The sequence below is a fragment of the Oryx dammah genome, unplaced genomic scaffold (genome assembly GCF_014754425.2).
Source record: "Oryx dammah isolate SB20612 unplaced genomic scaffold, SCBI_Odam_1.1 HiC_scaffold_23, whole genome shotgun sequence".
NCBI classification, from domain to species: Eukaryota; Metazoa; Chordata; class Mammalia; order Artiodactyla; family Bovidae; genus Oryx; species Oryx dammah.
In genome coordinates this window covers 52,307,522-52,321,805 of record NW_024070207.1, presented here as the reverse complement: position 1 = coordinate 52,321,805, position 14,284 = coordinate 52,307,522, and the positions used below count along the sequence as shown (strand labels likewise).

The 14,284-nt window shown below is 41.4% G+C and overlaps 1 protein-coding gene across 1 annotated transcript in view; it reads right to left on the bottom strand.

Annotated features, from left to right (window-relative positions):
• AFF2 (AF4/FMR2 family member 2) overlaps positions 1-14,284 on the bottom strand; it is a 375,160-nt gene that overhangs the window by 88,652 nt on the left and 272,224 nt on the right. Inside the window, exon 10 of the mRNA XM_040265289.1 lies at positions 10,996-11,033. Coding sequence (XP_040121223.1) covers positions 10,996-11,033 — 38 coding nt within the window. The remainder of the gene's footprint in view (positions 1-10,995; positions 11,034-14,284) is intronic.

Below are 14,284 nucleotides of genomic sequence, written 5' to 3'. Positions count from 1 at the left end.
GGAGTGGGTTGCCATTCCTTTCTCCAAGGGATCTTCCTGACCCAGGGATCAAAGACACATCTCCTGTATTGCAGGCAGATTCTTTACCATTTGAGCCACCACAGAAGTTCCTGCATTTCCCCCACCACGCCTTCCCTTCAAAATCTAAAGCAGGACTATATCCTGAGTAGGAAGGTGGGTAGAGACCAGAAACTTCATCTGAGATGGAAAATTCTAGCTCTGTAAACACAGGACAAGTAACGTTAAAATGCCTCAGAGTTAACCCTATATGGAATATTGATGCTTTTAAAAGAAAGCTGGTTTCCTTTCTAGGAAAAGTTAGTAACTCACATGAGGACTAACAAGGATTCAGTGATTGTCCAAATGGCAGTATAAAATCAGGCTTCCTGTGAGACTAAACTCATACTCATGAACCACGAGAGTAAAATTTCAAAATCATATCCTTAGACACCTGCACTCATTGATTCAACAAATACTGAGTTCCTACTGTTTGCCAGCTCACAAAGAGTTGGACATGACTGAGTGAGTAACACTTTCACTGGATGCAGGGACTGCTGAGGTACTAAGTTTCTTTTTGTTTAGTCGTTCAATCCTGCTTGACTTTTTGTGATCCCACGGACTCTAGCCTGTCAGGCTCCTCTACTGGAGTGGGTTGCCATTTTCTGCTCCAGGGGATCTTCCTGACCCAGGGATTGAACCTGAATCTCCTGCATTGCAGGTTGATTCTTTACCACTAAGCCACCTGGGAAGCCCTCATTGTCTTGATTAACCACATTTTCAACACCCATGACTCTAAATCATTGTCCTGGACTAGTTTTCAAAACTTCAACCCCAATTCAAAGGTCTGCCACCCATCACTAAGGACCAGCAGAAGAGCCTCATGTTCATGGTGGAACTCCCCAAGAGGATCTTCCCACTGTCTCTGTGCCACCATGATGTCACTGCAGATGGGCCCAGCAGTGCTTAGCTCTGTGATTGCAGGACAGACCTCATTTGGGTGGATTTAAAAACATGTATCATTTTCTAGTTGCATCACATATGAACACAGATGTTTCTGTACTAGGAAGTAGTAGATTCTTCCTGTATCTTTTAAATGTCCTCCTCTACAATCTTGTTTCAATCACATCAAATTCATCTTCAGAAGTAGGTGGGGCTTAAATTATATATGAATGAATGTATGTGTTTAGAGAGAGTATATACAAATCTACAGAGATCTTCAAAGCAAGTGCCAGCTGGTCTAATTTGCTTAGTAAACCCACACATCTTGTTTTGAGGGCAGTTTACCTTTCACTTAGCCAGTATGGGTAGTAATACACATTTCTAGCTGGTGGCAGAGAGATGAATAGGGTGTGCTTCTCCAGGGAGATGCTGTTATTAGCAGATTCCTGGACACTTTCATTGTAGGATTTGATAACGCAGAAACGAGTGGGTGTGGAGGAGCTCCCTGATTGCTCAGGGCTTCCCTGTCAGTAACTCACAGGACTGCCATGGAGGTAGAGAGCCATTCACTCCCTGAAGCTGCTAACAAAATAAGCAAAATGCCACGAGTTTTCTGAAATACTTTCCCCGACTACTTGAACCCCACATATGGGAATGCGGGACTAAGAGAAGGAGGAAAGCAGTCAAAATATTAGGGGGTGGTGAAGACAGAGGAATGGACTCTGAAAAAAAGATCTGCAGCATCACCAGCAATGATTCTGTCTCGGATTTACTTACCATGGAGCGTGATGGTAGATGGATGTACAGAGTGTATAAATGTATGTGCATGTAAAAACTGGATCATAATGACATGCTATCTACTGCCATACTGTAAATTCTACAAATGGAAACATTTTCCTGTGGAAGAGTGATTTTACCTTTTTTTTTTTTTTTAATATTGACTCTACATAACTGCTGTTGGTTTAGGCAAAAGCTTTAATAAAGTAGAAACTATGTGTTTCTTATTTCATTCCATGGCCAAAGTAAGTCATTCCTCTGTTCTCAGTCTCCCCAGTCTGGTAGTCAACTAAATAACTTATGACCCCTGGATCCTGACTTTGAATGTGTGCTGTGTAGATGGATGATAGATTTAGTGTCCGGAGCCCTGTGTATGTTACCAAGGGGGCATGCGTCATTTCTCTAGAAACAAAAATAGCCCTACTGTGCAAAGAGCCAGACACGACTGAGTGACTTTCACTTCACCACTGTGCTTATACTTGTAGATTGATAAAAATACATTCAGAAAGACTTTTTATATTTGTAGAAAAAATTCAGAAAATGAAGCTAGAATAATACGGTTATGTGACGTGCCTATCAAAAACACTAAGTTTCATTATAGTCTATATGTTTGAATAATGTGAAAGGCACCATGTGAAATTTTTTTTAAATGTAAAAAACAGTCCAGGGTTGGTAAAGACACAAGGGAACAGCTGGAGGCTCAGAGATGCCCTGCAGGAGCTCAGATTTACATAGAAGGATTAGCCTGATGTAATCAGAAAGATTTGATGTCTATTTCTCTGCAAACATTTTTAAAAGGGTGCCTTATAATCCATTCCTAACTAATTCCCACCTTTAACTTTCTAGAACTAAAGAATCCTTTTAGCATTTTCTTAACTGTGTCTACTGTGCTAATATCCTCTTCATGCCCAAAGTGTGGCCTCAGTCTTTGGCAGTGTGATATTTTTGGTAAACTTGGTGTTTCCTGCTCCTGTGATATACACCTCCTCTCCTTAACTGCCTTGACCTCCCAGATGCTGCTCAAAACACGCATGTGCTTTTCTGTTGTGATGCGTTTTGCAAGTGTTGTTCTCTTCTGAGTGGTTTCACCCCCACTGTTCACTGGGATTCCTGCATCCCAATCTCTGAGGATGCTGCACGTGCTTCAGTTGCAGAGCCTGTGTATTCTATATGGTGACGATTGTCCATTTCCTCCCAGAGTGTGCCGACTTTCTTGGCAGAAACTTTCCTTAACTCCTTTCACTATCAATAGAGCCTGACACAGAGTAGTTGTACAATTCATGTTTGTAAAAGAACACATGACATGATTTGTTGGAATCTTGAGCAGACCAGCCATGAGCTTCTGAGTTTTCAACAGTTTTCTGAAAGATCGCAGGATAGTAATGTTAAAATTCTAGGTGTAACTCTTACATCTCAAAAACTGAGTTGGGGCTTCCCTTCTGGCTGAGTGCTAAAGAATCTGCCTGCCAATGCAGAAAACATGGGTTTGATCTCTGATCCGGGAAGGTCACACATGCAGCAGAGCAACTAAGCCCATGCACCACAACTATTGAGCCTGTGCTCTAGAGCCCGGTAGCTGCAACTACTGAGCCCTCATGCTGCAACTACTAAAGCTCACGTGCCCTAGAGCTCGTGCTCCAAAACACAAGAAGCCACCACAATGAGTAGCCCCTGCTCACTGCAACTAGAGAAAAGCCCAAGCAGCAATGAAGACCCAGCACAGTCAAAATAAATTAAAAACAAAGACTGAGTTGACTTCTGTGCATAAATTAAACAAACTCATCCATTCTTGTCTAAGCAGCAAATGCTAATAAGCTCAGAGTTAGAAAATAACATGCTACTTTATGAATTATTGGATGGCAACATGTTTTGGGAATGTTGTCCCTTAAAATGTGGCTGAATTTCCTTTAAAAATGGTTTGATTGCATCTTGGCTGGCTAGTTTGAGGCCACTGTGCCGCACCAATAAATGGGTGCTTTTATTTCTATGCTTTCTATTTCTGTTATTGTCATGGTTCTTAGTATCAATTCACCACTTAAAGAAAAAAAGGTTCTCACCAAACTCTTAGAAAGATGAGTGCTGATAATGAGACAAAGCAGCAAACCTTTGTGCAGAAACTCTTTCTTATGACGATTAAAGTGCCTGCAACTGTGCTGAGTCATTCATTTTTGAAGCATTTCTTGCCATATTCTCAGAAACCAAACTGTTACCAAAGTTAGATAGTAAGACTTTTAAAGTCAGCAACAGATTTATAGGCATTGAAAGTGACCATGTGGGTGCCAGCAGGTGGTGAGAACAAGGTGGTGGGTTCAATATGGAGGGAACTGCTGAAATGTCAGGGTTCTGGGCATTCAGCTCTCTGGGTCTCAGCTGTCTCCTCTGAGATGGCCTAGGTGATGCAATTCCAACCACCAAGGAAAAGGTGGGTGTCCAGAAATCTGCTCAAGTTTCATTAGCTGTCAAGATGACTGCTAGAGCCTTCTCCCTCCAATTATAGCAATCTGGATGACATAGAGAGCACCATTTATTTTACAGAGCTGTTTAGAAAAAGGTTTTATTGTTATCTTTCCTTGATAGCTCAGTTGGTAAAGAATTCGCCTGCAATGCAGGAGACCCCAGTTTGATTCCTGGGTCAGGAAGATCAGCTACAGAAGGGATAGGTTACCCATTCCAATATTCTTGGGCTTCCCTTGTAGCTCAGTTGGTAAAGAATCTGCCTGCAATGCGGGAGACCTGGGTTTGATCCCTGGGTTGGGAAGATCCCGTGGAGAAGGGAAAGGCTACCCACTCCAGTATTCTAGCCTGGAGAATTCCATGGACTACAGTTCATGGGGTCACAAAGAGTCAGACACAACTGATCGACTTTCACTTTCACTTCCCTTTAACTACCTTTAAAATGGCCAGAGCTTTTAAAATGGTCAACTATACTTGTGCGATTCATGGGGTTGCAAAAAGTTGGACCCGACTGAGCGACTGAACTGAACTGGACTGATACTTTAGTTGACATCATAGAAAGCACAGATGACTGCTGGCTTCAGGGATTTCATTCAGAGGGACCCAACTTTCAATGTCCCTGACCATCATTGAGAACTGCTCCTCAGGACACCTACAAGTGATAAAACTCATTGAGAGTATGACACTTGTAAAAGACACAGGAGTTAGTCTATCATTTCAGACCTGGGGGATTTCTTTCTCTCCCGTGGTTGACTTTTTCAATAATCTGCTCATCTTGAATACTCAGGTTAGAGACTGGATACCAATTTTTAAGTCCTAGGTTTCTCAAACTACCTACAGAGGCCAGGCCTCCACGTGGTCCTTTTATTTCACATGGACAAGAGCATCTGATTCTGTGTCCCATGAAACATGGTGCTGGATAAAAGTGCCCTCTGCTCCAACACATTTGGGAAAACTTGGGTAAGGCAAAGATAAGCTGGCCAACTCAGGACCTCTCTGCGCTTGCAGTATTCACAAGGCACTCCAGGAAGGGGATGGTGCAATGTCTGCCAAAGCCCCGTGGTGCTGGAGCCCTTTGTTCCTAAGGAAAATAATCCCACCTGACTCAGCAGAACACAGTACAGAATCCAAGGCTTTACCATCCAGAGAGGGGGATGCTCTGCATATCTGTGATGTGTGTGTGTCCAAGATGACCAAAGAGATATGGACTCCAATCACAAAACCACCTTTGTTCATAGGGCCCATCTAAGAGGCTCAACCCAACATCCTTGAAGTTATATTAATCTAACATATTCCTTTAAAACTTAAACAATGTGGTTTGTCCCTCATTTCATGAATGCATAAGGCAGAAATTAACAGAAAAAGTATTATGTGTATATGTGCATGTGTGTGTATAAGCACATGTATTGTATTATAATGTTTATAATGCATGTGCTTGTATGCATCTCTATGAAACTAACATCAAGTATTTCCTCAAATAAACACCACCATAAAACACAATTTCAAGCTTTGGCTAATGTTCAAGAGGTGGAAGAACCATATAAATAATGTCGCTGAGGTCTGTAGCAAGGAAGGGACATATCCAATCTCATAGTACGAGCTAGTGTTAAGTTCAGGACTAGACCCCAGGTCCAAGGGTGGTTCGTTTATGCTTAATAACTAACTAGTGGACTAATGATGAGTTGCAGTAAAAAGGTAGAGGTCTTCAATGCTATCCAATTCTACCAAGCTCATTCTTTTATCTGGATAAGCTCTGAGGGCTCTAAGCCATCATTTCTTTGGAGCCTCAGTTCCCAGCCGGTCCCTTTACTGTCTGCCACCTCAGCACCAGTTTCTCAAGCCAGCACTCTCTGAAGTCCTGGTGCTGATGTCTCTTCCTCTGCTCCCCTCCCCCAGCTTCTCCAATAGTGATAACTGGAAGCACTTCTGTCTTGAGGGCTTCCCATGCAAGATAAAGTATCTGTCCCCCACTTAGCAAACCTCTCTCTATCTTGTATTTAGTTCTTTACAAACTGATTTTATCTCTCCTCGTGGACTCTAAACTCCTCGAGGGTAAGACCTGTGTCAGATTTATTTTTAATTCCCTCAGCGTCTATCACAGTTCCCAGAATGCTGGAGATCCTCAATAAATATTCATTGGATGAATAAATGAATAATGTACACACATCATGGTCAGGAAAATCTTCGTGGCCATTTGTCATTTTCAATAATGACATCACCGTATCTGTAAGATGGATAGGTTCCTAAATAAAGCTGTAGTTTCCTAAGCTGAGTGGATTCAGATCCTGATTTGTGAAAGACAACCATCACGTTGTTTAACTTTGTTAATGTGTAAATGCAAGGAAGAATTTTACGCTTGATAACTGCTTCTCCTTCCACCCCCTTCTCTCTTTCTTTTGGTAACAGATGTCAACCTCGGTTAGATTCAACTCAACTTATTAGTGCATGGCTTTTAGCCAAAAGCAATTCACATTTGCAGAAGTGTACTATCACATATGTCTTAATAACAGAAATGTGTTTTTTAAAAAAATGTATGTGATAAGTCACATATGGTAAAAGAAATCTGTACATCTCTCAGGCCTTATTTCCACAACGAAGCTTGAAGATAATTGCTGCAGAATATTCACATACAAGTGAACGTCTCTCTGACACATTAAAGAGGCACAGTTTGAACATACTAATCAAGCTTTGGTACCGGCATGGTTCCAACTGACTGATAAGTACACCAGTATCTCTTGTCCTGATCACTGATCTTAAGAATGCACAATTTTGATTCTTATCCTCAGAGGTAATACTGAATGCTTCAAGGTAAAGTCATTAGTGTATCCAGGTACATTATGTACTTATATTCACTAAGCATATACTTAATTTCTCCTTTGTATGGAGTGTAATTAACATGTACCCTCTCCCTATGGTGATGAAAGAAGCTTACAACCATGAAATTATTAAGAAGAAATTAAACAAGTGGTTGAGAAATAGGGAGGGAGGAGATGAACCTTTAGAGAAGAAAATATGCGAACTAAATAATATTGTGCATCATTTACCCTCACTTGGACTGAAAGCTTACTCAGCCTTAGTTAAATCTTGGGAAGTAATAGAATTATAGAAAATACCTTTTACAAGATATCCATCTACACACAACTTGGAAGACTATCAGTATACTGTAGCTATGTGTTTACTAGTTTCTGAGGCATCACTGTCCCATGAATGGATCTCATATCCATGATGATCTTCAAAGATCTTGAATTTGGAGCAGTTTCTGTACTCTGAATGAGAATTAGGTGATATATCAGGCCCAGAAAGTCCCGAACACAAGATGAGAGCTCAGTAAATACAGTACCTACTCAGTGTTTTTGGAGAAGGAAATAGCAACCTACTCCACTGTTCCTGCCTGGAAAATCCCATGGACAGAGGAGCCTGGTAGGCTGCAGTTCATGGGTCAGACATGACTGAGCCATTGAGCACTCAGTGTTTCAGAGGGCAAAAAGAGAAAGGGTTCATAGTTTAACACTCACCATCAAAGAAAAGCTGACATGTGCACTTTTGCCTACCTGACTAACCAGAGCAGGGGTCAGCAAACTGTAAAGAGCCAGATAAGAATATTTTTGGTTTGGTGGTTTGCACAGTCTCAATTCTGCCACTGTAACACAAATGGAGCTACAGACGATTTGGGAACAAATGAGTGTAGCTGTGTGCCATAAAACTTCCTTTATGGACACTGAAATTTGAATTTAATGTAATTTTTACATGTCATGAAATAGTCTTCTCTTGAATTTTTTCCCCACCACTTGCCAAACTCTGCACCAATCACTCAAAATGGTCATCTGTACCTATCTGTGTTCATCCTGAGTTGTAAACGCCTCTAGACCTCCACTTTTCCAACAAGGCTGAACATTCTTTCCAATGTCTGCCCCCAGAAACGATTGTATGTTAATTCTCGTATATAAGATCAAGCCAATAACTGGCCAAAGGCAATGCAGTTAGTATCATCCAGAGCAATGTGGTAATATTTTACATGTGGCATGAGTCAGAAGACTCTTGAGAGTCCCTTGGACAGCAAGGAGATCAAATAAGTCAATCCTAAAGAAAATCAACCCTGAATATTCATTGGAAGGACTGATCGTGAAGCTGAAGCTCCAATCCTTTGGCAACTTGATGTGAAGAGCTGACTCACTGGAAAAGACTCTGATGCTGGGAGAGATTGAGGGCAGTAGAAAAGGGGGATGATGGAGGATAAGATGGTTGGATGGCATCATCTACACAATGGACATGAGCTTGAGGAAACTCAGGGAGATGTTGAAGGGCAGGGAAGTCTGGCATGCTGCAGTCCATGGGGTCACAGAGTCAGACACGATTTAGCAACTAAACAACATGAGTCAGAAGAGACGGACACCTTGCTCAGTTACAACACAAGAGCCCTTCAGTCCTGATGCCACACTAGGGTCTTATTAAGCCTCCAGGCTGGGTTCCTGGAAGGATTGCTTTCTAGGACGCACTCAATTTGTTTACTTGTCTATTAATTCAAAAAACGCATATAAACCCTAATCCTACTTAGGGTTGCAGTGCATTATGTCTGACTAAGACATATTAGAAACGGAAAGAGGACTGCCATACACAAAACTTTAAAAAAACTTGTTTCTGCTCTGCCATCAGGCAGTGTAATTGAACCATTCTCTGAGCTGAGATTCTTGTCCCTGAGCTGAGGTCTTGAAGAAGCCTCTCTTTTTGAGTCCTCAGATGGTTGTGGCTAGGCAACTGAATTAGGTAGCAGATATTAGGTACCAAACACAACAAGACACTCAAACTCACACTGAGAGTGGTATCTTAATTAGAAGACAATTCTAAACACCTACAAGTTGGTTGTGATTTAGGCTTATTACTAGACAGATTTTCAAATATATTTAAAAATAAAATATTGTTTTAGGTTCTATTAGTAATCCTTTGGCTCTTCTACTTTTCCTGATTTCTCTTTACAACATTCCTTAAAGTGCTAGATATTAGATAGAGTCTGTACTGTGATTTAACCAGAACTCATAAAAAATGTAATTATCTGTAGGGTAGAATTCTCACAAGGAATAGACAGAAAACTGGTCCTACTTCCAGGCCATTAGAGTATGATTAAAGGCAGCCCTGTATGTTGCCAATGGGCTGTCTTGTGCATGCAAAGATGGAGCTTGGGATTCACTTCCTATTGGGCAGGCTTGAACTTGGAGATGTTTGTCCCACTGAGGGCCAGATTTACACTCCTCCAGTCCCTGCCCCATCCTTTGTGACCTAGGGTATGCATCTGCCTGTGGGTGGACTGGAGGAAGGGGTACAGTTGGACTGTGGGAAAGAAGATCATTAATGGCCCACTGAGGGACTCAAGTTCTGGCCTTGGCCTCATTAGCACCATCTTCTAATCCATGAAGCTTGCCTACCACAGACTCGAAGTAGAGAAGCCTTCCAGGCATAGACAGAAAAGAAATCAGGCTGCAGAGACGATTTCACCCCCTACCAAACAACCAGACAATAATTGGGCTACTAAAAATGCTCCCATAGACAACTACAGCAAAATACATCTCCAGACCACAGATAGCCTTCCGGAGGCTACAAAAGGCTGATAAGGAATATTCTGAGGCCTCAGAAAACAAAATTTAAACACAAAGTACAAAAGAAAACCTTTTGGAAAAATTAATCGGAACTTACATTTAATGGTGTACTAAACACAACCTTGTTGACTTGGAAAAGTTAATTACTTTTACAAAACACAAGCAGCCCTCTTGTCATTGGCATTAGCTAATCCATTCTCCCAGAAACTATTAAAAATCCAATGCTCTCCCAACTATATCACTATATATATCCAACCCTATCAATAGTAACATTAAATGTGAATGGATTTAACAATCTAGCCAAAAGGCAGAGACTGCCAGACTGGGAGAAAAAACAAGATTTAACTCTATGCCATCCACAGGAGACACACTTTATATTAAAAGCTACAAATTAAAAAAAAATCAATGCATTTCCATTTTTGCATTTGGTATCTACTATAGTGGAAGTTGGCTGACATAAATTAACACATTGTAGTTCCTAGAGATGTAATGTTACTCGACCTGTAGCAACCCAGCAAATAGAGCAGGTCTTCCCTAGCCCACATGCTGGTGGACTGGTATGCATCATAACATGGTAATCAGATGTCATGAAGCCAAATGACAAGACAGACATCTTTAATTGGAAAGTCTCCCTTCTGGAGGAGACAGGATGTACTATATTTAAAAGACTGCTGTGCGGCTTGTTTATAATTTAAGAGTGTCTCATAAAATGCCTTGGAAATAGCTCTCTGTTAGCTAGAAAAACCTTCAGTTAAATATATTTTTATGAGCTTTTCATTAACAGAGTGCCGAGGCCTTGATGCCGAGGTGCCAAAGCTCCCCACGTGGCTGGAAATCACTTGGCACATTTTCAGTCACTTACGTCTCTGTCATAGGTCCAAGGTTTGCAATTAAAAATGTAATCTTTTTAGCATGTGCAAAACCCAAAGGCTTGAAGTACTATGCATTGAATATGAGTATAATAGTATTTGGCAGCTATTCATGGATGGCACATATTAATTTATGTAAACCAGGCATAACTTGGAGCACTTCCTCATCAGGACCACAGGAAAAATTGAAAAGCTGGTCCCTGCTCATTGAAGTTTTTTTTTTTTCCTTGCTTGTTTTGGTTTTTGTTTTTAAATTGTCATGAATAGAGATGAACTCAAAATCAAGGTCTCTTTTATGACCTTTATTCACATGCTTGGAGTCCATTCAAATCAACATTTCCAACTAATAAAAAAAAATAACTTACTTCACAGGATTATTCTTAGGTTTTGCCTTTTCAACAGCCTGTGAACAGAAGAAAAAAATGCAATTAGACGACATTAGCAGACATAATCTTTGCAACTAGTTACCAAAACAATAAGCAATATAAAATGCTCTTCAGAAACATGAGGAGTTAACGGAGGCAGGCTGCTGGAGATAAGCAGAGCGGAGGTGCAGAAAGCAATTTCCCTCTCCTGGGGAGCATGGTTACCAGTCCAAGTACAGCTTTCAGATACAGACAAGCATGGCCACAGTTGCCTGGGAAGTTCAGCAGTGCCCATGCGAGTGGGCCCTTAGGCTCATGACTCTATCCTCCTCTTCTCATCTTTTCCTTCCATGTTTTTTAAACCTGAGCCCTCTGCTTCTGGAAAACAGAGATCATGAAGAACTCCTCCATTCCACTCCATCCTTTCATGTTCTGGAAAACAGCTAATTTCAAAAAGGACCACACTGCCGTCCACATGCTGAGACTCAGTTCCATCCTTCCTCCTGATTCCCCTAAATTTCCTGGATGGTTTGCCTTTCTATTTGGTCTGACCATCTGTTGATCACTGTAAAGGGACTGATGACTTACAGAGATCTTGTCTCTTGGGTAAAAGAGGACAGAGACTCTGGTTTATTGTTTCTTTTTTTCTGTTTGTGTGTTTTCAGCTCAAATAAATTGAGATGTATACCCACTAAGGAGAGACCAGGTGTTTGAAATGGACCTGTGAACTTTGTTTATGCTTGACTTATGACTGAAATTTTAGAATGGAAAACTATAAGCTCTCTGTATCTGTCTGTATGTTTATATGTCTGTAATTCAGAAAGGTCTTTCCCTCTAATTATGTGAATATGCAATACTTTCCTACCTCTGGATAATACTAACCAATTAGATTTTAAATCCCTTACACTAAAGGAGCTCTATTGTGACTGACTTAGAGATAAGTATTCATATAATTGGCCATTCCCAGTACTTCAGAGGGACTTCCCAGGTGACTCAGTTGGTAAAGAATCTGCCTGCAATGAAGGAGACAGATGCCGGTTTGATCCCTGGGTCGGGAAGATCCCCTGAAGGAGTAAATGGCAACCCACTCCAGTATTCTTGCCTGGAAAATCCCATGGACAGAGGAGTTTGGCAGGCCACAGTCCATGGAGTCACAAAGAGTCAGACATGACTGAGCGACCCAGCATGCAGGCACACACACCATATTTCAGAAATATCCTCCTCCTCCACATGCACCTGCTTGGCTTATGACAGGATGGGGAGGGAAGCACAGAGGGAATGGTCATGGGTACATCTGGGGATTTTTAGATCTAGGATGCGAAACTCTATACCTTGTATTGCTCCAGCCACCTGGCTGCACCTGCCTGGTGATAGAAAGGCCAAAGTACCCATTTTAAAAATCATTTTTATTAGCAGATACCACAAAAAGGCAAGAGCTGACAGACAGCTCAGATCAATTTCCTTCCATGGAACCTTTAAGGAAACACACACCAAACCATTGAAATGAGGAAATCTCTGGGCCTCTCGGCCTGTGTCCCTTAGACATGGAGCCTGGTCCCACTTTATTGCTGAACCCATTGATCTGTGTACAGTCCATTTATCATTCATGAAAAGAGCTAGTGATCTTCACAGTATATTAGAAGAAACAACTCAGATCATCTGTCAACAGCCTTCTTATTTCTGTTTCCCTCTCCACAGGGATTGCATCTCTTTCGATTCTTCTGGAATTAAAATGTTGCTAAGCAACACAGCTGGGGGCGCTGATGGCAGAATGGCTACAGTCTATCAAACTGTTTAAGCACCTGGAGGGTTTTAGTGATGATTTTTTTTCATACTTCTGTAGCATAATTATGTAATCAGAACCAAACTTGTACTCCCCCAGATTCTTTTAGACTGTAGAAATAACATTCAGAATGGTGAGCGTTGAAGCAGTGGTTCGCCAACCTTGGGATTCTTCAGACCCTTTTAAAAGGTATACACTTGGAGACCTTTATATTTGTGAACCCTGGAGTGGGTGATGGCTAAGAGATGAAGAGAAATATTGTAAAGTAATTAGCTTCCAATTAAAATAAATAAATTTAAATTTTAAAAAGAATACTGTTACAAATTAGAAGGCAGAAGCAACCATGTGTAATAGAGACGATTTATAATCTAACATTGGATTGACAATCTGAGTGACCAGTGCATAAGCATATCGAAACTTTCAATCCATAACAACAACCCAATGCACTTGGAAGCAATTTGTTTGAAATCGATGAAATATTTCCTCAGTTTAGAAATTACTGTTGGAAATCAAAGTCCTTTTCTTCTATTAAGTCTCAGATTCTATTGCTAGATAAATATCCATTAATATTTGGGTACTTTTTCCCCCTGGTGGCTCAGAGGGTAAAGAATCTGCCTGCAATTCAGGAGACCAGGTTTAATCCCGGGGTCAGGAAGATCTCTTGGAGAAGGAAATGGCAACCCATTTCAGTATTCTTGTTGGAGAATTTCATGGACAGAGGAGTCTGGTGGCTACAGTCCATGGGGTTGCAAAGAGTCAGACATGACTGAGCAACAAACACTTTCACTTTTCACTTTGGTTTGATAGGCAAAAGTTATTTTCTCACCATCTGTGCCTGAGGTTGAATTTTCGCAAATGGTGGAATCATAAGAAAGTGAGGGAATGAGGTAACAGGTGAAAATGAGGAAACAAGGACAGTGTCTGGCTGGCCCGTCATCTCTCACAGGTATTTAGGATATGAACGCCTATCTCTGAGCAATCCCTTAAAGGGTGCTGAAAGGAAGAGCCAGTTTCTGGCAAGGAGTAGGGGCAAGACCTTGACCATCACTACAGAATGTAGCCAGGCTGCATACCCATGTCTGCCTTTTCTACCACCTTTTCTCCCCCAGTCCTAGCTGCTGGAATAAGACATGGCAGTGGGCTGAAGACAAGCCATTGTGGGAATGGCATGAATCTACTTTTCCAAATCCCTTAAAATCCAAACTAATCTGTTCCTGAAGAAGAAAGGTTACCATGAAATAATGGGCATGGGGTTCCAGTGGTTTCCCTTTTTTATTACAATTATTTTGGCTGTGCCACGGGGCATTCAGGATCTTAGATCCCTGACCTGGGATGGAACCTGCGCCCCCTGCATGGACTGTCAGGGAAGTCCCTGTGGTTTCCTTTTAAAGCAAGCTGGATGTGATGGGCTGAGCATGCCACTGGCAGGAGATGGGAAGGAGAGAAATCAAAGTGACATTGCTTAACCTAGCTTTGATTCAGTGACACGCTTTCGAAAATGTCCTC